At 53.5% G+C, this 26,536-nt stretch overlaps 7 protein-coding genes across 7 annotated transcripts; 4 read left to right on the plus strand and 3 right to left on the minus strand.

The window, feature by feature from the left end:
- Positions 1-906: 906 nt before the first annotated feature.
- J4E93_000468 (uncharacterized protein) lies at positions 907-2,242 on the plus strand (the record flags this gene model as incomplete). The annotated part of the gene is made up of 2 exons (XM_049338428.1): positions 907-1,224; positions 1,709-2,242. The coding sequence occupies 2 exons, from the start codon at positions 907-909 to the stop codon at positions 2,240-2,242; spliced, it is 852 nt and encodes a 283-aa protein (XP_049204313.1).
- Positions 2,243-3,123: 881 nt separating this feature from the next.
- On the plus strand, positions 3,124-5,304 carry J4E93_000469 (uncharacterized protein; the record flags this gene model as incomplete). Its single annotated transcript, XM_049338429.1, has 3 exons — positions 3,124-3,443; positions 3,495-4,363; positions 4,412-5,304. The coding sequence occupies 3 exons, from the start codon at positions 3,124-3,126 to the stop codon at positions 5,302-5,304; spliced, it is 2,082 nt and encodes a 693-aa protein (XP_049204314.1).
- A 2,508-nt stretch (positions 5,305-7,812) lies between these two features.
- J4E93_000470 (uncharacterized protein) lies at positions 7,813-9,192 on the plus strand (the record flags this gene model as incomplete). The annotated part of the gene is made up of 4 exons (XM_049338430.1): positions 7,813-8,555; positions 8,611-8,744; positions 8,796-9,131; positions 9,188-9,192. 4 exons carry the CDS (start codon positions 7,813-7,815, stop codon positions 9,190-9,192), a joined length of 1,218 nt encoding a protein of 405 aa, XP_049204315.1.
- Positions 9,193-12,161: 2,969 nt separating this feature from the next.
- On the plus strand, positions 12,162-14,846 carry J4E93_000471 (uncharacterized protein; the record flags this gene model as incomplete). Its single annotated transcript, XM_049338431.1, has 4 exons — positions 12,162-12,175; positions 12,261-12,401; positions 12,518-13,093; positions 13,142-14,846. 4 exons carry the CDS (start codon positions 12,162-12,164, stop codon positions 14,844-14,846), a joined length of 2,436 nt encoding a protein of 811 aa, XP_049204316.1.
- A 4,474-nt stretch (positions 14,847-19,320) lies between these two features.
- J4E93_000472 (uncharacterized protein) lies at positions 19,321-20,447 on the minus strand (the record flags this gene model as incomplete). The annotated part of the gene is made up of 2 exons (XM_049338432.1): positions 19,321-20,223; positions 20,274-20,447. 2 exons carry the CDS (start codon positions 20,445-20,447, stop codon positions 19,321-19,323), a joined length of 1,077 nt encoding a protein of 358 aa, XP_049204317.1.
- Positions 20,448-23,374: 2,927 nt separating this feature from the next.
- On the minus strand, positions 23,375-24,586 carry J4E93_000473 (uncharacterized protein; the record flags this gene model as incomplete). Its single annotated transcript, XM_049338433.1, has 3 exons — positions 23,375-23,483; positions 23,536-24,137; positions 24,194-24,586. The coding sequence occupies 3 exons, from the start codon at positions 24,584-24,586 to the stop codon at positions 23,375-23,377; spliced, it is 1,104 nt and encodes a 367-aa protein (XP_049204318.1).
- A 494-nt stretch (positions 24,587-25,080) lies between these two features.
- J4E93_000474 (uncharacterized protein) lies at positions 25,081-26,304 on the minus strand (the record flags this gene model as incomplete). Its single annotated transcript, XM_049338434.1, has 4 exons — positions 25,081-25,740; positions 25,811-25,943; positions 26,008-26,057; positions 26,113-26,304. 4 exons carry the CDS (start codon positions 26,302-26,304, stop codon positions 25,081-25,083), a joined length of 1,035 nt encoding a protein of 344 aa, XP_049204319.1.
- Positions 26,305-26,536: the final 232 nt, after the last annotated feature.

Here is a 26,536-nt window from a genome sequence, read left to right on the forward strand (position 1 = left end):
GATCACGAATGGCTATTGGATGTCACGAGTGATGTCGACGAGGAGTTACATTACTCGCTCTGCCATCACCTGTTCGAGGGCATAGTCATATGCAAAGACTATGTTCTGGTCACGCGTACCAGAGACGGAATGACGGAGCGCATAGGGGTCATGTCTGTCCGCAGCGCAGAATCCGGCGAAAGGACTGACCTACATCCTCGCCTGTGCTTTCCCGGTAGTCGACGAGATATCATTCTGGGATGATGGGCTTATCGAGAAGAATTCCCGGCTGAAAGTATTTCCAATCACATCTATATGCTCTTCCTTTTCATCAACGCCACATTCTAGTGTGACGCGTGCTTTGGGTGTAGCTGAAAGCGCCACCCTTTTCCCAAGAACAAAACCTACATCTTCTCTAGGCGCGCTGCATACACAGTGTGCAACATTCAGAGAAGAAGCACAGTATCCAACCAGCACCTGTTCCTAGGGTTTCAGGGCCGCAAACTTACCCCACATGCCCCACATGTGGCTACTGAGACTAGTGAACTATAATGCCATATAAGTACTTATAGATGCCGAAGAGGTTGCTCAAGAACCGCAAGCTCTGGACGAGGGTATTTGTAACAACACAGTCATGGCGTCTTCTAACGAAAACTATCCATCAGGACCATACGAGATCGGCAAGCATATCGTTCCTCCTCCACGGCCCAGCTCACCATCAACTTCCGAGTACCGCCTCAATCATCTGATGACGCGTATCAAAGACCCAGAGAAAAGCTTAAAGTTCTACTGTGATTGTCTAGGCATGCACGTTGTCTTCATCTTCAATGCTGGTCCATTTACCATTTACTATTTAGGACCACGAGATAGTGGTAAGTACACACATTTACTCCGTAACTCCGACAAAATACTGAAAGGTTTACAGGCATGTCTACCCTCGGTACCTCAAAGGGGTTACTAGAGCTGTACCACATCCCCGCAGACGCGTCTACGCTGTATACTTCTGGCAATGACTATTCTAATTCGGCGGGAATCGGCTTCGGTCACATTGGATTCACAGTCCCCGATGTCACTGAAGCACTGGAGAGGATCAATAGCTTTGGCTATGAGGTCATCAAGCCGCTGGGTGAGGCGAAAGAAGAGCAGATGGGTTTACCCGCGAAGGCTGTGGACGGGACGCATGGGAAGGTACCAGATGGCTACAAGCATGTCTTCAAACAACTGGCTTTCGTTAAGGATCCGGACGTAAGTGGACGCCAACTAGTGGAAGGAAATGCATGAGAGAAATGGCATGCTAACAGCTATTAGGGTTACTGGGTTGAGATTGTACCTCAGGTGGTCAAACCGCCGAGCGGTTAGTGAGAGGATCGGAGAGTTTGTCAAGCTAGATCTCGCAAAGAAAACGCTATCCAACTCTTACTCTGATAACTGTTCTCATCTTCGTCTTTTCCTTACGAAAGAGCTCTTCACTTGACTTAACGGCCTCGCTACCTTTCTCCGAACACCATGTCAACGCAACCACGGAGAACTTCTGACGCATCTTCAACGGAATCACAGAAAACGTCTGACACATCCATCAAAGTACTAAGACGAGGTGTCGATGGGTATGTAGTCCTAACAGCCCATCAATTTAGACCACTGTTGATAACATCCCAGGTTCATCTCCTCTCCTCTCGTCAAAGTTCTCGTTGGGCCAGAATCTCAGCGTTCAGAACTTTTTGTTCACCAGTCCATCATAACGTCGCGATCGAAGTTCTTCGCCAACGCGCTTAGTGGCCGCTGGAATAATTCTGACGCTAAGACTATCAACCTCTACGAAGTTAACCCTGAGCTGAGATCGGAAGATGTTGAGCACTACTTGGAAACCGTCTATACAAATCGCATCACGCTCAAGGATGACTCAAGAAGTCTCGAAAGCATATGCCACGTATACGTGATAGCTGAGTTGCTGCTCGATCTACACACCCGTAATCTGGCAACTCAGGCACTGTATGAGCAGATCTCCTTCCGTGAATCTTATGGGTACGTTGTTCACACAAACCCTGGCCCAGAGTGTATAAAGATTATCTACGAAGGTACAGTAGCTGGGGATCTAATGAGGGAGCTACTTGTTCATAGTTGGTGCGGTCTCGGACGCCATGGTTTACTCCAGTGCGATGATTTGCCCAAACGGTTCTTGAGTGAGCTAGCGACGGCTGCGCTGAAGGAGGAACAAGGACCGTTGTTGTATCATTTGGACACATACCTCGAAGACAATTCATAAGCGCTTAGGGTGGTGATCGACCCCTCTCGGTCTTTGAGGTCCATGGAGGGATAGATGTCGTCATAGATGTTAGAAGGAATGTGAAAAAGCAACACCTCAACCAAAGTTCTCGACTTGTCGAGGGCAGATAGAGTACGACCTTCATGCTGCAGGCGTATTCAAGGCCCTGAGCAGAATGTCAGTATACCAGCCATAGCGACTTGAGATGAGACGGCAAGCGTCAAACCAGCGGTACTGGGCGGAACGTGAAGATACGCTAAGTCAGGTACCCGCCGCCGCTAGCTACCAGTGCGACTAAAAGGACCCTGCATCATCCCGCAACCTCTTAGGTCAATACAGTTGAGCATGAGAACGATATCAGTGCTCGAAAACAATTGATATTTCGTAGTTGCTACGGCCAGAACACATGCACGACTCGCGAGACATAGCCACGTGATAGCGTCAGTGTGCATGTGACACCCAGGATCCGGTTTTCCGTAAGCGAAAACGATCATTGCAAGGGTGCCAACCGGAGTTTCAGATCTGGGGAGTCGAGGTCGCTCCCTGGAGCATGTCTCCCTAACGGCCTCGCCCTACATGCTATACGTTTCGTGAGATCCTTACAGTCGCTCGTTAACCTCTGTAGTCCAAACACTGAATGGCGTTAGTGGACCGTCCCCACGAACGTTACTCGCGCGCGCGATGCGAGTCGTCTTGGGGGAAAGGGGGTGGTAGTGGTTGCGGCGCAATATGACGTCCCCCAAGACAAAATTCCAGGCTTGTAAAAGCCAATCCTCAGCCGCCAGACTGCATTGGGCCACGGCCGTTTCCAAGTCATAAAGACATGTTTATCGGGAATTGCCCTGGGGTTTGCGTTCCCCATCCTCAATTCCGTGGTCGCCATGGATTTACAGAGGTTGAAGACGCGTATTGCGCGCGCCAGAGGTGCCGGCGCGACATCTTCAGGCTCCGGCACGGGCGAGCTGCATGCTCCACACCAGTCTCAGGCACCCCACGATAACTCCAGCACGCATGCCGTCAACGAAGGAATTCAGAGCGCCGAGCCTGGGACGAATGCGCAGGACTTTGGAGCAGCCGAGGATCAGCCAACACAACAACCTGTCATCGAGCCGCCTACCTCGTTAGAGTCATCCATCGATGCTGGCCAGCATGTCCCCAAGCCCACCAGGGCAAGCGATCCCGCATCGCATGTCAGCTACAGGTACGCTATAAGCACGTGAATGAGGAGAGTGCGATGCTGACCTTTGTCAAGCACTCTTGCCGCGCAACGAGCAAGGAGCAGCTCCGCGCCGACCAAACCCCAGCAATACCCACGACGACCGCAAGTCGGCCGTCAAGCCAGTATCGGTATACGGCGTATGCCCTCATCCAACGCCCTAAGACAGTCCGCGCAACAACCACAAGGCTCCATCATAAGAGCGAGCACGCCCCTGCCTGCGCTGGACGAGGAGCAAGAGCTGGGACAGTTTTCCTCCGCGAACGGGAGCCAGAGTACCCTCAACAATCCAGAGCCGGACAGAAGTCGACTACGGAAGGTCAAGAGCGCGATACAGACCAGGATACCCTTTTGGGGCACTAAGGAGGAGGAGAAGTCGCCGACGACAAGCGCCCATGCGGCAGCTGCTCCAGAAGACGATATGTCGTCCAACTACACTTCAGGCATGGTCGATGTCCTCGACACCATCGACCCCGAAGTTGCGACGCTTACTTCCTTGACAAACATGCAAAACTCGCTCTTCATCCCCAATCTACCATGGCTCAACCGCCGGCCCACTTACAACCTAAAGCGACGGAAGAGCGAGACCGAGAGTCTGGAAGAGATTAACCGCATACTGGAGCCCGCTCGCGCTGCTCAGGCCGAGGCGGAGGCAGAAGCTCAAGCGGCCCAGGCGGCTCCCAGATTCCAGCGCTCGGCGACTGAGACCACGACGGCCACCATGATGACGATAGATTCGCAGCTTACTGAGTCGCGCTTCGCTGTCCTTCCTGAGGATACTGACTTGTCTGGGTGGAGCGTCGAGGACAAGAAAGAGGTGAACGACCACGTACGGCACATGCTCCACTCAAGACGCTCGAAGATGAAGCGCTCGCTCAAGGGATTCGGCATGTATGTCAGGAGACGTAAGTATCTATATCACTCTACTCTCAACTATTACTGACTATCTACAGCACTTGGCTTCCTAGTCACCCTATACGCCTTCCTGATCACCGCATTCGGTTTGGCCTGGGTGCTCTTCCTCATCGGCTGGGCCAATGTCGGTGGACAGCAGATCTACGTAGTTCACGTCATTGACAGTGTCCTTGTTGCTCTCTTCGCTGTCGTAGGAGACGGCCTAGCACCCTTCCGCTGTGTCGACACATACCACATGATCTACATTGCTCACTACCACCATTTCACATGGTCTCGCCGTAAGAAGGAGATGCTTCCCGACCTCACCGACCACAACGACCTCCCTGCCGAACACGCTCCCGTATCTGGACCACGCGCTATAGACCCAGCCGACCCCGAGAAACAATGGGAATTCACCGTGTTGACGCCCAAGCAACAAGAGAAGCTCGAGCACCACCAGGCCAAATTTTGCAAATCACATTCCTTCTACAAGCCCCATGAGACTGAGACCCATTACGCCTTCCCTCTCCGCTTTCTGGTCGCCATCGTCGTACTTCTTGACTGCCACTCTCTACTCCAGATCTCCCTCGGCGCTTGCACGTGGGGTATCTACTACAAGCATCGCCCCTTTGCTATCACGACTGTCATTCTCTGCTGCTCTATCGCCTGCAATGCCACAGCCGGTTTACTGATTTGGCTCGGCGACAAGCGGACGAGGAAGAAGGACGTAGTAGAACGCATGAACAGACAAGAATTGACCGGAGAAGCTATCAAAGAAGTGGAAAAGAAGAAGCAGAAGGAGAAGGAAAGAGAAAGCGAGGCCGAGTCTAGCGGTGCAGATGAGGGCAGGGAAAGGGACCGGAGGAGGATCAGTCTAGATGCTTTCAGACCGGGTAAGAATGCTGAGAAGGAGAAGGAGAAGAAGCAGCAGAGTGAGAGTGCATACCCCTAAGGCAGTAATGGTGCTGCATATTGCCTGACGAGCATATTGTTGGCATTTCCATCTTGCATTTTTTCTTGGAAGCGTTCAAGCGTTTATATACCTATGTAGCGATGTGGTTATGTTGGACTTACTTAATTACGCATTTTTGTTCTTCTTCACAGTCTGTATTGTTGAAGTGAGGGGTAATGTTCGACTTCCTTTGCTGGTGGCGTTCACTATCAACGCTGCTCAGGCAGAAACGTTGTCTGCAAGGCCCACGCGAGGCTACCGACGAACTAGTGGTTCTAGATCACTCGTTTTATATCATTGCCACATGGATTGGGAATCCGTAGCACCAAAGGCGCGTGCCATTACGTCTGACTAGTGGGAAAGAGTACATGGAACGTGGACAGTGATTCAAGCCCATCACACCGTGATGCTTTGTCAATTGTCTTGTATTACTTGAACGCAACCAGAACGGACGCTTCTACATCGTTTCGGCACCGCCGTTCTGCGATGGTCATTGTATCCTCCAATTCCTTCTCCTCCAGTCACAACTCGTGGTAATCTTGCTCCTCCGTCTTCTACATCCTCTCATGGGTATAACTCTCTAGCAGCCCTCGATCTGCTCGACACCAGCGGTGGTGCCCTTGACACACATGCCATGGTTCTGACGGGCGGCAACTTCTATTCATCTTGTCAGTAACTGCTCCTGGTCATCGATTTAGAAAGAAAACATACCCTCGTTGGCGACAGGTGCAGCCATGGCGAAAGCGGCCATGGAGAAGATGGTAGCGACGACAGCGGAGAACTTCATTTTGAAATAGTGTTTAGGTGATTATTGAACTCGGAGAGTAGATGTAGAAGAAGCGTAGATGGTAGTTGTAAACGTGGTAAAGTCGCCCGGCGACAAAGAGTGAACGTATAGAAAGGTTGGAAAACAAGAAGATTGACTTGAAGAAGTTGACTTGATGGTGAGCTTGAAGTAAGGAAAGCGTCTACTAGCCTGAGGATACTTCCAACTTATAGCCTGCCAGCCACGGCGCATCTGACATACAGGCACACCGCCGTCGTCGTCATCAGGCGCCGTTGTCAATCACAAAGTCATCCTGGTACCTTACTTTGTGCCTCGCGCTGAGAAGGCTGAAACCGGAGTCTAGACTTTCCTGCCTGTTTCTTGGTACTGTATTAGCGAAAGGAGTACGATCTGCTCCATAGCAACGGCGGGGAGTGGAGCGGTCTGGTTCTGCGGGAAGGGCACGGCCGGGGATGAGGTGTGTTGAAGTGTGTCAAAAATGTCGGAGAGGTGTCGATGCTTTCCCAAAGAACGGGAGACGCGCGGCTTCTGTACTCAGATCTTTATAGGGTATGACGATGATGCAATGGAACGTGTAGTATCGACTTCAACCGTATCATGTAAAGTTGTCTTTCGTCGTGGTCACAAAAGCAGACTTCAGCATCATCCAGGAAGGCATCCAGCCTGCAACAACGTCCACCTTGCTGCCTTGATCAATAGGCTCGTTAAGGTAGTGTAGTACCGTATAAGCACCGTGATGCAGAGCGGTTGTAGTGAGATGAAACGGTACTCAAACTCAGCCGAAACTCGGAAGAGCACTTCCCTTGGCAACGATCTCAGAGATCACAATGCGATGCGACAAGCCGCCAAGTACTATCTGTTGACCTGCGCTCTTTTCAAAACGTCGATACGCGTAAGCCTGGGGCAGAACTTGTCATTGTTGGTGCAATGATGGTCGTTCGTCCGTGACTGTCGGATGTGTTGATCGGGTCAGCTGGCGCTAGCCGTTTGTGGACACTTCGCTTCGCCGCGGACTTCAGACATATTGTGAGGATTGCCCTCTGACAATAACATGACGTTTCTGCGACTTTTAACCATGAACTTCACGTAGTTCGAGAGAAGAGGCTCTGTTCCCGGTCTGTGAGACCGCTCTTTTTGACTACCGGCGCTTCGTGGACGGCATATTTGATCCCTGGTATTCTTCGCAGTTTCCCCGTCTCGTATCTGGATTCTATCAAGTTGCGAGTGCGACAATATCTATGTTGTATAGCTGTACACAGTTTTTAACTACAGTGGAAGCTTTCGCTGGTCAAGTACAAGACATGCTCCTTCCGTCCCCAGAAAACGCGACTTCCCAACGCTATCGTGATTCGATTCTACCTAGGTATCTAGCATCATCGATGCGTAACTGCCTCTGATCAAAGTTTCGGTGACCTAATGGAAAGGTCCAGACGCTGCAGGTGACAAGAGGGTGAGGAAAGAGCGAAGAGCTCCCATCTTCGAGCAGTGAAAGCGGGCGAGGTCGCGCCTGCCTTCTATCAAGATGACACTGGAGCTCAGCAATCAGCCGTCCATAGCCGTCATTAGTGGTGAGAGCGCGTCATGCTGATAGCCGGAAGCGGAGGTGAAGGTGAGAGCTGGTGGTGGACGATGGCGCCTTCCCAGTCAACAACTCCTACCCTTCTGTTCGACAGTCGCCCCGCACAATCTCACCTAACTGGCAACCACGACCCACAGAAACTATGGATATTTTCGTATCTCAGCTGCCTGGGCTCTCTGTCGCTACGCATCTATCGAGAGAGCTCGCAAAGGACGACGACGAGAATATGCCCGACAACAAAAGCTGGCGCTTGGGACACAGCAAGCAGCCAAAGAAGCCCCCGAGAACATCTACCCCGCTCAAGATTGACGTCGACAGTCCTGCAGGCCTCGACGATACGAGCGACCGCCGCCTTCAACTCAGCTGGCGGAAGACACGGCAGAGCAGCAGACCACAGACTCCTGTAGGCGGTGCGCACACCACGCCTATCGCCGACGACGCAGATGACGCCCCAAGTGAACGCTCAGATACCCCGGCTCTACGTCGAGACTCGAAGCCCAAGCTCGCTCGCTACACATCGCTCTTCGCCAACTTCAAAGAGACAGCCAAAGAGCCCGAGTTCGCGTTTTCTGCGCCATGGGGTGAAGATGCACCACCGCCCTTTCAGACCTACATAGATCCGCTCGACGTTGTAACCTCTGTCCGATCGCATATGGTAACAGCTTCCTGGCCAATACCTATGGAGCACAACAGCGGCCTTTTCCGTGTGTTTGAGGACTACCGCAAGGTGCGAGAGCAGAAGGAGTGCCTCAGTATAATGTTGGAGGAGACACTCAAGGATTGGAAAAAGGCCGAAGAGCACTGGACACGCTCAAGAGATCGCTATGGAGCGGAGATACGGCGCTTGGAGCTACTCATAGCTCGTGGGGCCAGTGGCATGACTGGGTGAGTACCTAGGTAGTGCCCAATCCTTTGCTCTCCCTTTACTAACAGATAGAAGACTCATACAGGCTCGTCAAGACAGTATTGTGCGACGTCATAGGAAGACCATCTCGCACGACAGTTTCCCGCCAAAATACGACCTCCTCTCTTACGCGCAACTTGACCAAGAGATCAAATTGATGAGTCAGAGAGGTGAGTCGTCCCAAGAGTGTGTTACACGTATCACTTGTTAACTTTGGATAGCGCTTCTGAACCGGCCGTCGTCTCCCTCTGGAAAGATGGCCGTCCTATCGACGCAGTTCACCAACGACATGGAAGAGTTGCCTGTAGGCAATCCACCGCAGACTAGCAAGAATTTGACATTGTCGCGCAAAGTCCAGAGCGAGCTCAATCTCATTGCTATTCAGAAGACAAGGCCTTCTCGATCCTTTACTAGTTCTGTCGCTTCTGGCTTCTCGGGAGGATCTGGCGACCCTTTGCCTGACGAGATGACGATTCTGGAGCACACCGGCATGGAGCCGGCCACCGAATGCGAAGCTCTTATCGCTCTCCGGGCACTCGGTACACTCGTCGCAAGACGTCGAGGTCTAGAGGTGAACAGCTTCAATCATGGTCTCATGATGCTGTTCTCGCAGACTAGATCGGCAGAGAAGTTGACAGCACATGTCGAAGAGAATGATGCCCGCATCCCACGTAAAGAAATCAGCTCTGACAATGGAATATACGAGTCTTTCGACCAAGGCCTTGCGCCGAGGAATGTCCTCCGAAAATTTCAGTCGCAACCCCAACTCAATACAACCCAAAAGCATCGCCGACAGTTTTCTTTCGAGCCTGGGGCTGACCAGCTTGGAGCACTCACAGAGGAGTTCAGAGCGCTTGATGGGGAGGCCAATGAGAGCGGGTCTGACAATTCAGATACCCCCCTTCTCATGCGTACTGGACGCCCGGCGCTTGATACGCGATCAATCAGATCGACTTCATCGTCCCAAACTCTGGGTGCGGACTTGGGCAAGCATTCAAAGATTCCCAGCCCTGTGCAAACCTTGGGTCGTAGCCGTCGAGCAGATTCCGCTTCGAGCATCCAGTCGGTCTATGCCAGGCCTCAGGACAGTCGCCGTGGGTCTAGCTCAAGTGTTATTACGGCATTCCGCGAAAATTCGATCGGAAGCATGCGACCGGAGCTTCAGAGCAGGAAGAGTTCGATCAACAGCCTGCGTATGCCAGACTCTCCGTCGGTATTGAGGAACCAACATAGTGTCACAGGACTGCGTAACACGATAACGGCTGTTGCAGCAGCGAGGGCTGCAAGTGATGCAAGTCAATCATCGTCACTGGTCAGCTCGAGGTAGTCCGATGCTTTCGCTTCCGCGAGTGAACAATTCACAAGGTTCGGTAAGGCCGGGCGATGATGTCCCAAAGAAAACGTCATCGGTTTGATGAATGGAGGTCTGATATACTCGTGATCGAGATGTTAGAGTTATGTTGGGCAAATTGGGCAGCGATTGGTGTTTCATGCCGGTTACTCAGCGCGTCGGTTTGAGTTTGATTCGACTGTCAGACATGGTGCGGTACCACGCATTCTAATCGCCAACGTCAGAAAGGATAATTGATTCACTATGAAATGTCCCGACCGGAGCGTTCACACCGTCACAACAGAAGGTGGGGTTATGCTAAATCCCGTATGCTTGAAAGAGAACAATTCGACGGTTATTGTCAAACACGTGCGTCCCAGCCTTGTGATGATGGAGTTTGTGTCAGTCTAAGATTGCAGTGCTTTTCACGTAATAACCAAAATTAGTCGCGTCAATTAGCGAGATGACAACCTATGGCTAAACTGGCAGCTCACATCAGACGATGCAACTGCTGCTCCTCCCGCAAAGCGCTGTCACAATGACAAGGCGGCGTCGAGAGATGAACCTATCCGGACGCGGTTGTACGGAGGTGACCTCACTCTAGATTGTTTATGGCCAATGCATCGCTCAGGAGGTACGGCTATTGACACTACGCCAGAGCACTGCACTACCAGGCTGGACTCTGAACTTGTTGGAATCTAATCGCAACATCTAGTCATGAACAAGGCCTTTCCAGCTCCTTCCATTCTGCAAGCCTACGCGTCGTTCGCTATCTGCTCTCTTCTAAGGCGTGATCAGCGAGGTGTGGCGTTGGGTGTGGCGAGTGCGAAGATGTGCCACAGTCGGGCGATCATTGCCGAGTTGACTGAAAGGTATCTTCCACCTGATAATGCGCGAGGGCTGTTATTCGTCGAGAGTTCCCGTTGTCGATCACCGTCTGTAAATGTTGCCACACTTATTTTTACACAAGGATCGCTGCGTCAGTGGAATCCTCCGTTGGACCTACCGGACGAGGCTTCCCCAGCGGTGCGATTGGCCATGGCGGACTAGCATTGCATGCAACAGCCAGCAGTGCGGTTGGTGTAACTGCATAAGGCAGTGACGTTCACTCTTGTGGCTGCAATGCGTTTACGGCTCCAGATGCAAAGCCCAAGCGCCTGGCGATGACGAAAGCCGTTGATGGTTCAGTCGGTGGATAGAAACGCGTTCGGGATAACGCCCGCTAACCACTCCTTAATCTCGGCCTGACAGGTAGTGAAATAACGTTAAGAATTAAGTCTTCCGAGTAAGCGCAAGCGATACAGGGCCAACGGGCGTCAGTGGGATTGGCCTGGGCGATAGACTTTGACGAATTGGCGGGGTGGCATCCTCGTCTCTGATCCGTAGCTCGAACGCAGGGGAAGGCGGCCGGCAGTAGACTGGAATGGTAGGGCGAGCAGCGGCAGAGACGTCTGCCGCGTGGAATACAGGAGCGAGACCAGGGCTTTGCAGTCTCGGGACACAAGTGGAAACGGGAGCTGGCCGGCATATGTCATTTCGCATTGAGGCGCCAACGCACACCGTAGGCGCCGCAACAGTCTCGCAGGACAAAGGGGGCATAGTGTGCGAGCAGCGTCTGTCGCGACGAGCAAATTGCGGGCAGGGCACGGAATACTCATCAAGCCACTGGAGCCGCGCACGAGCGCCTCGCACTGGTGTAGCAACTGCAGTGGGTTCGAGAAACATCGGGCTGGGTCCGCGCGATCCAGCATCCATGGGCGGATGTGCGCTTGGAGTGCGGGATGGCGACAGATGCAGCGACTATCAGCACCCCATGCGGCCGTGAGGGCTTCTGGCCGGCTCGCGTCTGCCGTAGGGTTGTGGCTGTGCAGGACGGGCGGTGGGTGATCAGTCTGGCAGCATGTCGCGCACAGAGTAGGGCGGCGGACCAAAGCCGCCTAGGGCCATGCAAAACCGTAGCGTTAGAGCAGTGTGCCTAGACCCGACGCTCCACCCATGCCCACGCGCGGCCCTCGAGCAATTCCGTCAGGCCCTGTGGATGCTCTGCTCGCTAGTGACCAGCTAAAAGACGTCTGACCACCGGCCCTGGACATCTGTGGCTTGACCCCAAAGGCTCGTCTTTCTCGTGGCAGCTGCGCTCCGTTTATCATAACCCCAGGGCCGCCGCACGCCTGCTACTCACTGCTACCTTATCCCATCGACCGCCCGATGCAATTCCAAGTCCTCAGCACCTAACTCCGCGAGTGTGTCCGATGCCATGTTTCGAAATAGGTACGTCGTCCCGCCCGCGCCCAAGCCCGCATGTGATTTGCGCGCGTCGCGTCCCATGTCATCAAGTACATACTGACTTGCGCAGACTCAACAGCCAAAAACCCGACGGAAAGCTCCTCGAGGACTTCAAGGCCACGTTCCCCCATCTGCAGCAGCGTTCGCACTCGATTGCTGGGCCGCCCGGCCACACGCTCGCAGATGCGCTTGATGTCGCGCACCCCTCCCGGTACGTCTTTCCGAGATCCCCCCATCCCATGTCACTCGGCACCATCACCAACGTCAACAACGCCGACGCCCAATTTGCACCTGCACCCAACATTTTGCTAACTCCATGTTTTCCAGCCACCTCGACCATGAGGACATCAAGGACCAGGATCCCACTCCGCGCGGGAACAATGAGCCGTGGAGGTTCACTCCGTCACTGCTCGACCCCAACAGCTTCGCATTCACCTCTTTCGCAAACCAACCGCCGGGCTACTACACCCCAACGCCCGGCGGCACCAACACGCTCTACCACAGCCAGGCCGGCGACCTCCACACGCCCGGCTTCAGTTTTGGCCTAGGAACTCCCCTCTCGCTTCCCACTTCGGAAGGTGCGCTGCACGCTGGCCAGGTCGCGCCTGCCAACCATCTCCATGGCTTCAATCCCCACGCCCTGGGGTCGCATCACTTCCAGAATGTCAATCCCTTTGGCATGCAGCCGCAGCATTCCCAGTCATTTGCACCGCACCAGTTCACGCACCAGCCTTCTGCATTCGACCAGGGCAACATGACGCAAACCCACCAGGACTCGTCCATGGACAACATGGTTCCCGAAGTCGAGATGCAAGAGCAGTCGCCTCTGATCGGTTATGCACCCCATTCATACGACGGCATGGCGGCTGCAGTCGCACCAGCACCCCCTCCACCCAATCAAAAGTCAGTCACCCCATCTGCATCACGCCATTATCATACTGACTTTTCCAGCTTCCGCTACCATGTTACTCTGAATGCTCCAACGGCCATGATTAAGCAATCAGACGAAGTCCCTGTGACCTACCTGAACAAGGGACAGGCCTATTCCATCTCCTTGGTAGACACGGCACCTACGCAAGCACCGTCTCCATCGACCAAGTACAGGACTTTCATCCGCATTTCGTTCGAAGATGAACAGCAGCGCCAGCGACCGGCATCCTGCTGGCAACTGTGGAAGGAGGGCCGCGGAACCAACGAGGCTCACCAGCGTGGTGGGCGGCTTCAAGCAGTTGAGTTTGTGGACCCCAGCCAAGTCAGCGGCGGTGAGATCCAAGGACGACCCAGGGTTGAACTCGAATCTTCCTCGTTCGATGGCTTCGTGGTCACCTGGACACCAACCCACAACTCCTCACCCGAGTGCTCCTTGGCCGTGCGTTTCAACTTTCTCTCCACCGATTTCAGCCATTCCAAGGGCGTCAAGGGCATTCCCGTCCGGCTATGCGCGAAGACCGAAATGGTCACAGAAGCCACTGGATCGTCGCCCCAAAAGCCAGATGGTGAGCTCTGCTACTGTAAAGTCAAGCTCTTCCGCGACCACGGTGCCGAAAGAAAGCTCTCCAACGATGTTGCCCACGTCAAAAAGACCATCGACAAGCTAAAGCAGCAGATCGCACAGGTTGAGTCTGGCATGAAGGACTTTGGCAAGCGGAAACGCAGTGGATCAATCTCCAAGGGCAGCATGAGCCAACGACCCGGGAAGGTACCGAAACACAAGAGGACCTGGTCCATGTCTTCGACAAGCGACAACCAAGGAGGCCGCGCACCCGCTGAAGAAGACCTTCACATCAAGCTTGCCTCGCTCCAAGACATGTTCAGCTCTACCAGGCCTGTCAGTGTCCTATACCTCAAGGGCGAGGACCAGGACGATCCAGACCTTCACCCAGTGATCCTCGGCGCTACTCCTCAAGAACTCTCCAAGCTCGACACCAACGTAGACGCGCCTATGTGGGAGGCTCCCGAGTCGCAGACAGCAGCATCGTCTGTTGTGTCGCCAACCCCCAGCTCTCAGTCTCTCCATTCCGAGAAGCGCCGGACTACCTCCTTCCAGCGCCCGGCGCCCTACCAGCCACCATCGCGTATGTCCTCCAATGAATGGCGCAGCATGCCACAGACGGCCACAGGGGATCTCAAAGGGATGCACGGCATCCAAGGCGGCGCAGACGTTCCAACCAAGGTTCAACGGCCATATTCTGATGACCACGCACTGTCTGGATGGATTGAAGCCCTTGGGGTTGATCAAACCTACCAACCGCCTCCAGAGCCGATGCTGAAGCCCGTCGCCTGCTTCTTCGTTCAACCGCGGCTCGCTGGTCGGCAACCCGACGACAACTACTTCCGCGCAGTCTACCTGATGGAGCGTACTGTAAAGGAGCTCGTTGCAAGCATCGCAATGAAGATCAAGATCGAGCCAACCAAGGTCACACGGACTATCCGCGTCAACCAGAAGGGTCTGCAAATTTTGATGGACGACGATGCCGTCAACAGAATACCCGAGCAACAGGATATGACTGCTGAATTCCACGAGATTGGCACACCGCCGGTGCATGCCATGAAGCGCGAATGGGACGCAGGTCCTACCGACATTCAAGTTGATGGCGACATCAGCGTCACGGAAAACGTTCATTCGACCGGTTACGAACTTCGCCTTCTCTTCTAGGCTTTTATGCCTACTGCTCGCCTGCGAGACGCCGTTCCTTCAACATTGATACCCTGTTTTCGGTACTGCACCGATTGTCACGACCCTTTACTATTCGTATCCTGGAGCTTTGCATTGGTCTCCATGGGCTGCCGGTGCTTCTGAACTAGCATCACTTGATTCGATTTTACCGCCTGGCGTTCAACGCCTTTCGATACCACGCGTCCATTGGGAGCGTTTGCTGCATTTCTTTTGTTGATACCTTCTATTCTTCTTCTTTCCGGTGCGACGACGATACCCATTATACCACTACCATTTCACCTTTCAAGCGGCTAAGATTGCAAAGCAACGATCTATCATGAAGACACAGCGAGATACACGCGCGACACGAGGGAGGAGTGTTCGGACTGTAATTTCTTTACTACATACATCGAGGATGGCAACTCTGTCCACTACAGTGTGCATGCCCAATATCCTCTGCGAGCCTAATCAAACCTTTTCGCTCTGAAGTTTTCGCTCGCGATCTTTCGACATCTCTTCCCTGTACAATTTTCGCCAGGTCCACGTTCTTACCCTGGCTGACCGAAGCAGGGCCGCTCGCCGCGGACCATCTCCACTGACGTTGTGACATAGCGATGATCGTTACATTCCCCCCGTCCGCCTCCCAAGTTAGAAACCTTGTTCCGACCGTCACCATTACGGCAGATTTCTCCATGTCTGACCCGTCGAGTGATATTTCACTGTCTTGGCGCACAACAAGCATCCGACACGCTATTGTCTCCGGAGATTACGCACACTGTTATCCAAACAGGGGCTCTGAACAACGGGTGGCTTGCGCGAGTAACAATTGACACATTCATGAACGGGCTATCACGATGATTACCATCGGTTTCGCTTTGCAAAACATAGAGTTCGACAATGTTGACACGGTGTTTGGTACACCTGTCAGCGATTGGGCGGGGCCCCCTGCCACGCGAGTAATTGAGGGGGCTGGCGGGAAGTGTGGGTATGGTAGCCGATACCGATAGCACAGGGACCCGACCCAAAGGATTGTGCGGCCGAGCCTTGATGTCATACTGCAGGAAAGGCCTCGCGAATCACGACCATGGTACACCCAAAGAAAAACGATAAGTCAGACCGAAAGAACAGGGTCCAGAAGATGCGTTGGCATGTACAGAGGACGCGTCAAATGAGAACGGACCGAACGGATCTACTCGCAGGTCTATTGCTGAGTAGCTGCCTCACTCAATCGCAATTATGAAACGCCAATCCATCGTACCGATTGCAGCTCCAACGAATAGTCTAGGGCATTTGCAGTATCCGAGCAAGCGCCATGCAGGTGTGGCGTGATGATACAAGGAAAAGATACATATTTGAGTATTTTCGGAAGCAACTGGGCTTGCCGTCCGGACGATTGCAAAGGAGAGTGTTCCGGCACTGCCGTTTCTTCGCCCGTAGTACTCAAACGGCAGAAACAGCTCGCATTCGCTAGCACAACGGAAAGCTAGCCGACGTGCTCCAACAAGTTCGCCACCGTTCGTAACGCTGCAGAGCCTATCGCGGACCCCGAAGACCCTCCCTTCCAAGCGCGTCACGGAGCGAAGGTGCAACATGAACCGGACCCGAATACATAAGCATCCGAGCGATCGACCACTTTACTACGTTGGAATGAGGCGTTCTAATCATAGCGGTTCTGTAAGCTACCTGAGAAAACCGTTATGTGACAGCCAATGAGCATGCAGGATCTACACGGAGATCGACATATTGTCTACTCAAGCGAGACGGGAAGTGGCGAGTGTTTGTGGCTGGACCCTCCTTCGCCACAGCTTCGGGAACGCTGGTATGTGCCACATGGTGTAACACGTCCGACCAGCTGACGCAGGTGTCATGCGCACATGGACGAACTGTGACTCACGGCCGACATATGTATGGAGCATTTTTCTTTCCCCGTCTTATAAGGCATCAAAGAGGTTAGTCAATGCCCAAGTGGTGCATCTTGACGCAAGTGTACCGAGACGCATTCCGAAGGAGTTTGCACCGCCACAGATAGGTGTTACGTACCCCTCGCAACGACGTTGATCAATTCACATGCCAGCCTGCCTCACTTGCAGCAAGCGCAATTCCAATTCCAGGAGACTCGGCGACATATCAACACTCTCTGCAATCTAGATTGTTGGTACCCCGCTTCTGCCGTAGGGTAAGCATATCAGCCGTAGTTTGCAGATCCTAGCGTATGCTGGCTACTGTGTACTTTTGCTTAATCTGACTCTGCAGCCCCATTGCCAGACGGAACGCCTCCGATGACACAGAAGCAATGGTGAACTCGCACAGCCACTGCGCTGAAACAGCGATGAAATGACGCTCTGGATGGGCCTATGGGAGTCGCTAGTCTTGCGCACTCTGCGCATTACGGCAAGTCCCATCTGGGCATCAAGCAGACTAGGAGAATTGTCAATGCTGTTACGTGGAGGTTAGGTATTGCGATTTGTGCTAGATCGAGGGGTTGTGCGAAGCAGTCTAGCTTCACAAAATGAGTACACTTATGCATTCCTGGAAGGTAGGATCGGGTCTCGTGAGCGCCAAAAACGAGATGGTGCATGTTTGGTACGCATCCACGCGCTAGACCATCGGGAGGACTACCGATCCCAGATCCAAATCCCGCGCAACAAGAACTACTAAGATGGTACCATGTCTTCACAAAAGTCGGCTTTACTATCGGACCGTCAACAATGCAAATCTGAAGGAGAAGCCCCGTATTGCGATCATATGTGAATCTATCATGCATAATGAAGTCACCAGATTTCGGATGAGATTCTGCGTGGGTGAAAAAAAGCGGGATCAGCAATTTCCCTAGCCCCTGTTCGCTTCTCGTTCACGAGGGCGCACGAGTGGCTCGAGCATGGATGGCGCCCACCTGTCACCCAAATTACCGCGGAAAACAGAGGCCGAAAAAAACGTCTTCATGCCCGCTGTCACAAAGACGTTTGCACTTTGCTCCACGATGACTTCATACATGCGGTCAGAAAAAGCTCCTGATCACCCACAAGTGTTTCAGGATAGACAGGCCAAGCTTGCACTTGATGGAGATCTGGCCAGCACAATTCGGCGCCGTCTCCACAGCTCGCTTCCCACAGCCCGGTACCTGTAAAGCAGCAGTCAGCCAGCGCGAGATCTCCCACCCGCCGCTCTGCATTGGCAAGGCTACGCGCGCAATCGCGATCGCATCCTCCGGCTGAAATGGTAGAAGCAAAGCACCTAATATCCCTCGAATCAAAACAACGCGTTTGGGATCGTGGTTATCTCGTTTGCGACTCGCAACGAATCAAGGGCCTGGACAACGCTGTCATGCGCATCAGCCACTGACGCAGGCCTGGAAGACTGCCGAGTGGGCGCATTGGAGAAAAGCGACAATGTAAGGTGTGAGACTGTTCCTACAGGAGCCACGTTGATGCATCTCTGCATTAGCCCCGTGTGCAGCTGTTCATGTTACGATCCCGCGGTGTGTGTTGCTGCAAGGTTATCCTCAAGGTAGTCACCTGCACGGTACTTGGTTTTGACAGCGCCAGGACGCGTGCTCCATCCGGCAGTCCCTTTCGGAACTTTGGCATACATACGGCGATTCTTCCATGCACCTGCTTTTTGCTTCTTCCAAGGTTCTATGTCTGATCTCCGAAGAGGATCATGGGGGGCTGGTTGTTGAATACGGGTGTTGTGCTTTTTCGGTGACCTCCAGCTGATGCGGCCTCACGGCCATGAATCTCGTACGGAACTTGCCTCTGTACAGACATGCTCACCCATGTGCTGATACTGCTATGATCGCTTTGCTGTCAGATTCTCTCGGCGGAAGCGCCAGGACGGGAAGATCCCCATTGTCATATTGAGCCATATTATTGTACATGGTAACGTTGCCCTGGAGTCCTTCATTCAGGCGCACGTGCACGAACCCCCAGCCTTTCAATACCTCTGCTCCGATAAGACCTTCTTTGTACTTTTCCGACGTCCAATATCCCACATTTACTCCCTTCGGAACAGTGTCTCCGAGAACCGGGTCAAGATTCCATTTGGGACACTGCACTGACGAAAAGAGATCGGACGCGTCGTGCGATAGCCGGGTTATCCTGACCCAAAACCTGGCTTGTGGATGATGTGTTGCGCGGGATGCATGTGTGGGCCGCAGGAGGCGTGCGTGCATGTGTGGAGCGGAGCTGTGCGGAACCAAGGTATTGACATATCCTAAAAGTAACGTACGATGTCGGCCTGTATACCGGACAGAGGTGCACCGCCACAGATGAGAGAGCCTTTTTGCAGACATGGGCCGAAGGATTGAATAAACACGAGAGACCGACAAGGCTTTGGATAATGTATGGCTAAGGAGGCCATGTGTCTCGTAACGAGGCAGCACCTTTCCAATATGCGTAGAGGCCAGTTCATGCTCAGTATATGCATCTTCCTCAGGACTGCACGTTGATGACCGTAGTAGTAATTTGCAACGACCTCAGTCATCCAGCTCTCGTCCAAAGTCAATCAATCTCAACCTCCTCGCATCTTTCGGGTGGAACTGCGCAATCTTCGCCCTGATCAAGAACCGCGAAGCCGCAGAATCTCTCTCCAGCTGAAAATATGCCTTTCCACCTCCTGGTCCCATCAGAGTAGCAAACAGATTCTCAATCAACTGTCGCATCTCTGCATCCGCAGCTTCGGCCTCAGTAGGTGGCTCTTCTTCTTCTTCCTCCTCTTCAGCATCAAGAGGAGCCTTCTTGCCCCAAATCTCATCGATCCTGCGCTGCCGCGTCTTGTCTGAGACTGGTTTCTTCGATGACTTTGCACGCCCCTTCTTCGTGAAACCGGCAGCAAGAGTATCATCCTCGATATTAAGCATGTCGCCTACGACAGGTCCACCGAGCTCTTCTGCTGCAAGCATGCTGGAAAGGTAGTCGTTGATGAAGTTGTTCATAGCTTCTCCTAGACGCTGCATATCCGCGTCGTAGTTCTCCTTCTTTGCGCGCTTTGCTCCGATGAGTTCTCGTGCGAGTTGAGCAGGAGTTTTCTGCGAGCGGTCTTCGTGCTGAGAGCGCAGCCGCCGAATGCGATTCTGCATTGTCTGAGTGAGAAGGTTCGCATCGTGTAAGTTGGCTTCTTCACGACGAAGCGTAGCCTCTTTTGTGCTGAGTTGGCTCTGAGTGCTTGCGATAGCTTCCTTGATTCCTTGGACATTATGTTGAATTGTACGTGCTGCTAATAATGCAGGTAGAACTGATCCTTGGGTGGGGAGGTACGTTGCTGTTGACTTCAACTGTTTATACGCGTCTGTGACGGCTGCGAGCTGCTGAAGCTTGAGACGCGGATCTTCCGATGCATAGGCGGCTGTCTCTATATCAACATGTGACTGGGATCGCAACTTTTATTTGGTCAGTATCATCCTTTCTGGACGCGTCTTTATCGCGTTACCTTCTCAAGTGCTGCTTGTTGTTCTTTCACGCGTGCCTGCAGCTCTTTCACTGTCTGCTCCAGACGCGCCTCGGTGCTGGACGCGTCAAAGTCGACGACATCTTCCTGCAGCCCCCGAGCTTCTTCGACATACTCGCGTATCTTTCTGAGACTCTCACTCTGTGGTTGCGCCATTTCTCCGACCGGTCGGCTGTGTGTTCAGGATTGGTGCACCGATGTCGCTAACGGGCCAGTGGTGCCTGGCGAGCGAGGAGAACTTCACCCCTTTCAACTGTGTACTCACCAAGGCTCCCGCTGCACCGCGAGGAACTCAACAGTCTTTCAGTCGTCGTGCTACCTGTATTTACAGACAAAGTCGTAGTACCACACGTGACGCGCCAAGACTTAGCGCCGATCTCCCCGCGATAGCTCCATTTTGCATCGTTTGCGCCTCCTCACTCGCGACAAACCACCTGCTGTTATCAACCATCGCCCACAGTTCCTTCTCCATCGCGGCCCGCCCCTTCTTCTAACATTGCTTTCTCGTTTGAGAAGGAAAGCGCGCAACCTCGAGCACTCCGCACCTGAGACGCCGGACCGTTGCCGAGAAGGTTTGACGAGCGAGCTTTCTTTACTTGGGCCAGTTTCTTCCTCTGTCGACCTCACCTCGTCCCAAGAAACACACACCCTTTCCGACTCTCCCGCTCCATCACAAGCACCATCATACCCGATTCCTCGCTTCCCGAGGCCTCTCTCCTCCGACCACTGCACCCTCTGCACGCTCCAAACTCCTTCAAGCTTCCGGCGACCTTACCTCCTCGCACCTTCACCGCACTGTCGCGACTCCCTCCAGCCCGCCCTCACAGCACGCTTTCTTTCACGGCCCCCGCTGTACATAAAGTCGCAAATAATCGAGATCAATTGAACAAATCTCACCTTCCCGTTTGAACGCTCCTCGACTGTGAAGAGCGTACATACCCGTTTCCAAATTCAAGATCCACAACTCATAACAGAAAACATGTCCGCGTCACCCACCATCGCGGCTTCCTCCGCCAAGCGACCCCTCGAGGAACCCTCATCGCCTGCCGGACCCAATGACCAACCCGATGCCAAGCGTCCTGCTCTCGACAAGATGGTCAAGGAGGATGCGCCCAACCCAGACAACATCGATATTGCGCAACCAGTCCAGGCTGACGACATCGCCACGGAAGGCATCACACAAGAGGACGTAAAGGTGGTACCCGAAGTGGCTGAAGCTGCTGTCGAGAACGGTGCCCAGCCGATCCATACCGACACTGTTGTCCCAGACGCACCCTCTATCCTTGAGACTCAGCCTATCCAATCCACATCAGGTGCTAATGGTCGACCTGTAAATCACAACCAGCAGGTGGACGAGACCAACTGGCTGCATGTGCGCGCTTGCATTGGCACCAGCGAGGCCGCTACCATCATTGGCAAGGGCGGAGAAAATGTGACTCAGATTCGTCGCTTGTCCGGCGCCAAGTGCACCGTTAGCGACTACTCTCGGGGCGCTGTTGAACGCATCCTTACTGTAAGCGGCCAAGTTGATGCTGTGTCCAAGGCATTCGGCCTCATTGTGCGCACCCTTAACCAGGAGGACCTCGAGACACCTTCTACATCCACCTCCAAGGCCTACCCTATGCGTCTTCTGATTCCTCACATCCTTATCGGTTCCATCATCGGAAAGGCTGGCGTTCGCATCCGCGAGATCCAAGAGGCTTCTAACGCTAAGTTGAACGCATCTGACACTCTCCTCCCCAACTCTGGCGAACGTTCGTTGATCGTACTGGGTGTTGCTGACGCTGTGCACATTGCTGTGTACTATGTTGCTCAGACTTTGGTCGAGCAGCTGACCGAGCGATTCGGTGGACCGGCTGCATCCCAATATGCAACCCGTAGTGGTATGGCTGCCAACGTCGTCCCAGGCGGCATGTCTGTTCAACCATACGTTCCCCAGCCCGCTGGAGGTCAGTACTCTCACCCACAGAATTTCCGTCGCCAAGAACCACCCCAGCGAACTCCCGCTCACGGAGGGTATGGTGCTCCGCATATGCAGCATGGACAGCCTCCACAGCAGTCGCCGTATGGTCACCCCAACATGCCTTACGGCGCTGGCTCGCCTAGCCGTGGTCCTTATGGTGGTCCTGCCGCGCCCACTCCTTACGGCGGTCACCCTGCTGCAGCGCCTGTTGCGCACGGCGGCGCCGCTCCACATGCAGCTGTTGGTGGCATGCCTGGCCAACCTCTTACCCAGCAGATTTTCATTCCCAACGACATGGTCGGTGCCATCATCGGCAAGGGCGGAGCGAAGATCAATGAAATCCGCCAGCTCAGTGGCAGTGTCATCAAGATCAACGAGCCCACTGACAACAGCAACGAGCGTCTCGTCACCATCACGGGTACACAAGAATGCAACCAAATGGCACTGTACATGCTGTACTCGCGACTCGGTTAGTAGTGTATTCTATCACATAACACTCACAATGCTGACTATCTATGCAGAATCGGAGAAGCACCGTATCTAGTCATAGGGTGCTATCAATCCGAAATCGCTACGACAAGGTTTACTGGCGGTCTGAGTCAAAAGAACACAACACTGTAAGTCGGTCTACTGTCTTTGTGGGATGCATGTTATATTGGAGCACGGCGTAGCGGTATATTTAGTTATCTCATGGTTTATTGGGTGTGTACTTCACGTGCTTTCTCCCCGACTGCTCTCGGCGAGAAAGAGCATCGCTTTGAGGGGACATGGCGATTACAGGGTTGAGGTGGCATGTGTCACTCAAAGGGTCTTTCGCTGCCGATCTATATGATAGTAACATACCTGGTAATCTATCAAAAGCTTTCTGACTTCATAACTTCATAACTTCGCATGTGTGTTGGGTTAGTTTTCTTCTTCGGCGATGAACATGAAATGCTGAATGGTGAATGAGCTGCGGAATCAGGGGATGGAGCATTCTCGTCTTGTCGAACGGACTATAAGAGATAGCCAACCTCTTCCCGCTGTTGTTTTCCCAAGAATCTGTACTCGTGCCTTACGAGTGAATAGCATCAATAATTCTCCTACTACAGTGTCTATTCCTCAATCGACTCGTTCAATTTCAAGTGGTTTCGAACCAACTCCTACCGTCATCGGTCATTATCTGCGGCTTAAGAGGACCACCTGGAAGGTTGCTAATGTTTGTCTGCCATTCGGCTGTGCGCTCAGCCCTGCAGAAGTCAGTGTAATGTCCGCTTGCGTTGTCTACGGTCAAGAGCTTACCTGATGTATGCGGCATCGTGTTGGGAACCAAGAGTGACCTTTGTCTTTGTATTTCCCGAGTCTGCATCCGCTAGCACGGAGTACTTGTCAGGAAAGGCGAGGCTATCACGGCCGCCGACACGCAACTTGAGCCTCTTCTTCACCTTTGGAGGCGACTCTAGCGAGTCAAGATAGAGGGCTAATTCCTCGTCAGATTCTTCGGCTGCACGCTTCCTAGCATTCTTGCCCTCATCTTGTCCCCTCTCATCGTCATCTGGAAGAGGACGTTGTGCGATGAGATTGACCGACAGATCGAGGAGAAAATCTTTCGGCAAGTTCTCCGTCGTCCAGTGTTCAATGCGCTCTTTACTTGCACGTTGGGAGAAGATCTGAACCATCAAACGACGCGCGGGACTCGACTCGGGTGTACCGTCGTAGATGGTATGGACTGCAGATGGCTCCGGGAGGGAGTGGCCGAATTGAGGGCTTTCGCATCGTTTCTTAATGGCCGCCAGGACAACCTTTTTAGTGGAGTCGTCCATGAGCATCTCGGCGAGGACGTAGAGCTCGCTCATGGGCTGGAAAGACCACGGCTGACCTTGGAAAGATAGCTTGGTGCCGTTCTATGTACTCTTCGTTAGCGACACTATGAATGCGCTGGTTGCATGAGGATACGTACATAGAGTGTGTCTAGATACCAAGCGAATATCCTAGGGTCCTCTTCTTTCAAAGTGACTTTGAGATTCTGTGCTGATTTCCATCCCCCCCTCAAGGCGTTGCGGAAGAACTTGCTGCAATGACAGATGCGGCGCGGGTCCATGAAGAACTTCCTTTTATTTGGTTCTTTGCCGACGACGACGCAGATAGTATCCTCATCTAGACTCTGTGAGAGAACATCGTCATCTGAAATCGGTGAGAGAACATCGTCATCTAAAATCGGTGAGGGAATATCGTCATCCGCATTTGGTGACTTTCGGAGAAGAGCATCGTCGCGCTCAGGGTCGACATCGCATTTGTCGGACGCAGAGTCGTAACTTCTTCTTTCGTTAGCATACCTGGCGCGCAGACGCATTGTAGGGTTGAGTTAGAAAAGTTTGCCTTGTAGGTTGGGTCCTAAGATGAGCGGTTTGAGGTGCAGCGTTTGGGGAGGGTGGAAATGAGAGAGAAGAAAATGGCAATCTGTACGGACGTTCCCCCTCACACGGTCGCTACACTAGACCCCATAGTACGCAAGTAGTGAATATGAAGGTTTTGGCGCCTTGCGGTTTTCACTGAGGCGCCATACAACACCGGGCTCTCAAGTTGAAGATGACCAGCATTCGTGACCAGATCTAGCTGCTTCGACATCAGTAGTCACACATGAGTCTCATGCAGAAAGGTGTGCGCGTTGTAAGCTAGTTGCTCTTGAAACCTGTATGATGACATTTTACACTTGCTATGCCGCCGCGTGAACACCTACCACGCCTATCTATGCTGCGATCAGCGCACCCCCTTTCGAATATCACGCCCCTACGCCAAACCGTTGACATTCTAAACTCCCCTTCCTGCTTCGAAGACACATTCCACCTAGGTAGTGGCAGGTGCTGGTGCGGTGGCAGGGTCGGTGCCGACAGGCGCAGCTGGTGCAGTACCAGCAACACCCTCAGTAGGTGCAGGAAGAGCCGTGTTGTCAATCGCATCGTCGCTCTTCTTGGCCCACTTGGGCTCCTTTGCCCACTGCGCATCCCACCAGGGACCCGCATCGCTCAATTGGCAGCCCTTCTCGCACTCGCATGATCCACCGAATGCCTTGGGCAGGTTCTCGGCTGGGACCTGTGCCAGCAACTCCTTCTGGTATCCGCTGCCGAGAACGTGGATCTTGGCGCTTGTGACGGGGTCGAGGAACTTCTTGACCACGCTGAAGACACCTGAGAAACCCCAGGGGGCGTTGATGATGTACATCTTGCCCAGACGCTCGGGGTAGTAGTTTTGACTGATCTGCGAGACGGCGCCGAGGTAGCCGTAGACGGAGGTAGCCTTGCCAATACCAACACCCTTCAGGTCCATGATTGTGCAAGATGTCTCGAGGAGGTAGCCCGACTTGCGGGAGCAGGCAGGAAGACGGGGGTCGGCCATCTTTTCGTATTCGCAGACAAGGTTCTGGATCATGCGCTCCTGGGACGTGATCTTTCCGAGTGCGGTGAGGTCGACGTTGCCGAGCTGCTCGATGTAGAGTGGGCGGCCATCCTAATGTTGCGTCAGAGGTTTTGTTGGTCAGATCTGGGCTGTGCTCTTAGCCCAAGTAGAAGCCACGTACCTTGTCCGTCTTGTGGTAGTACTGGGGGTAGAACTTGAAGACCTCGGGTCGCTCCTTGTAGTCAAAGGTGCGGACGAGCTCCTCAACGCCAACGCCAGCATACTCGGCCCTCCACTTCTCGCAGTCAACGAACCTGGTGACGGTCAGCATGCATTCCAGACATTCTTCTGCAATGCCCTCATGCTGCATGTACGTACATCTGTTTCGCAAGCTCGACATTGAACTTTCGCGCGCGGAGGAACCGCAGCTGTAGATTGTTTAGCTAGAGGACTTTGCACTCGCCGAAGAAGCGGTGAGCATACCAGAGTCAGGGTGTCGAGGTTCTTGGTGTGGCCGGACTGCTCCAGCTGGGTCCTCAGCTGGAAGACCTGGGCATCTTGCTCTGGAGTTGTGTGGCCTGGGTGTCCTGGTTGGGCGGTGGGAGCGACAGTGGGAAAGTCGTAGTGGTCGTACTTGGGGTCGAGCTTCAGCTCGCTCGTCGCAGCAGCAGCCATTGTGTTTAGAGTGTACGAGAAGAGAGGTGGCTCGAAGTGTGCAGGGAGGAGGGAGGTAATTGCGTGTTGCGCGGCCTGGACGAAGTTGTCGAGGAGCGCACGTCGATGTCAACTAAGTGGGTCCCTGCCGCGGCGGTCAAGCGAGACCCCTTCCCCTCATCCTCCTCGACGGCTCATTCCAACGAATTGTGGCCGTCGACACTGCCCCATGACGCATCTGTGGTCCGAAAGC

This window comes from Alternaria ventricosa, assembly GCF_023758065.1.
Source record: "Alternaria ventricosa strain BMP 2768 chromosome Unknown scaffold_1, whole genome shotgun sequence".
In the NCBI taxonomy this organism is placed as follows: Eukaryota; Fungi; Ascomycota; class Dothideomycetes; order Pleosporales; family Pleosporaceae; genus Alternaria; species Alternaria ventricosa.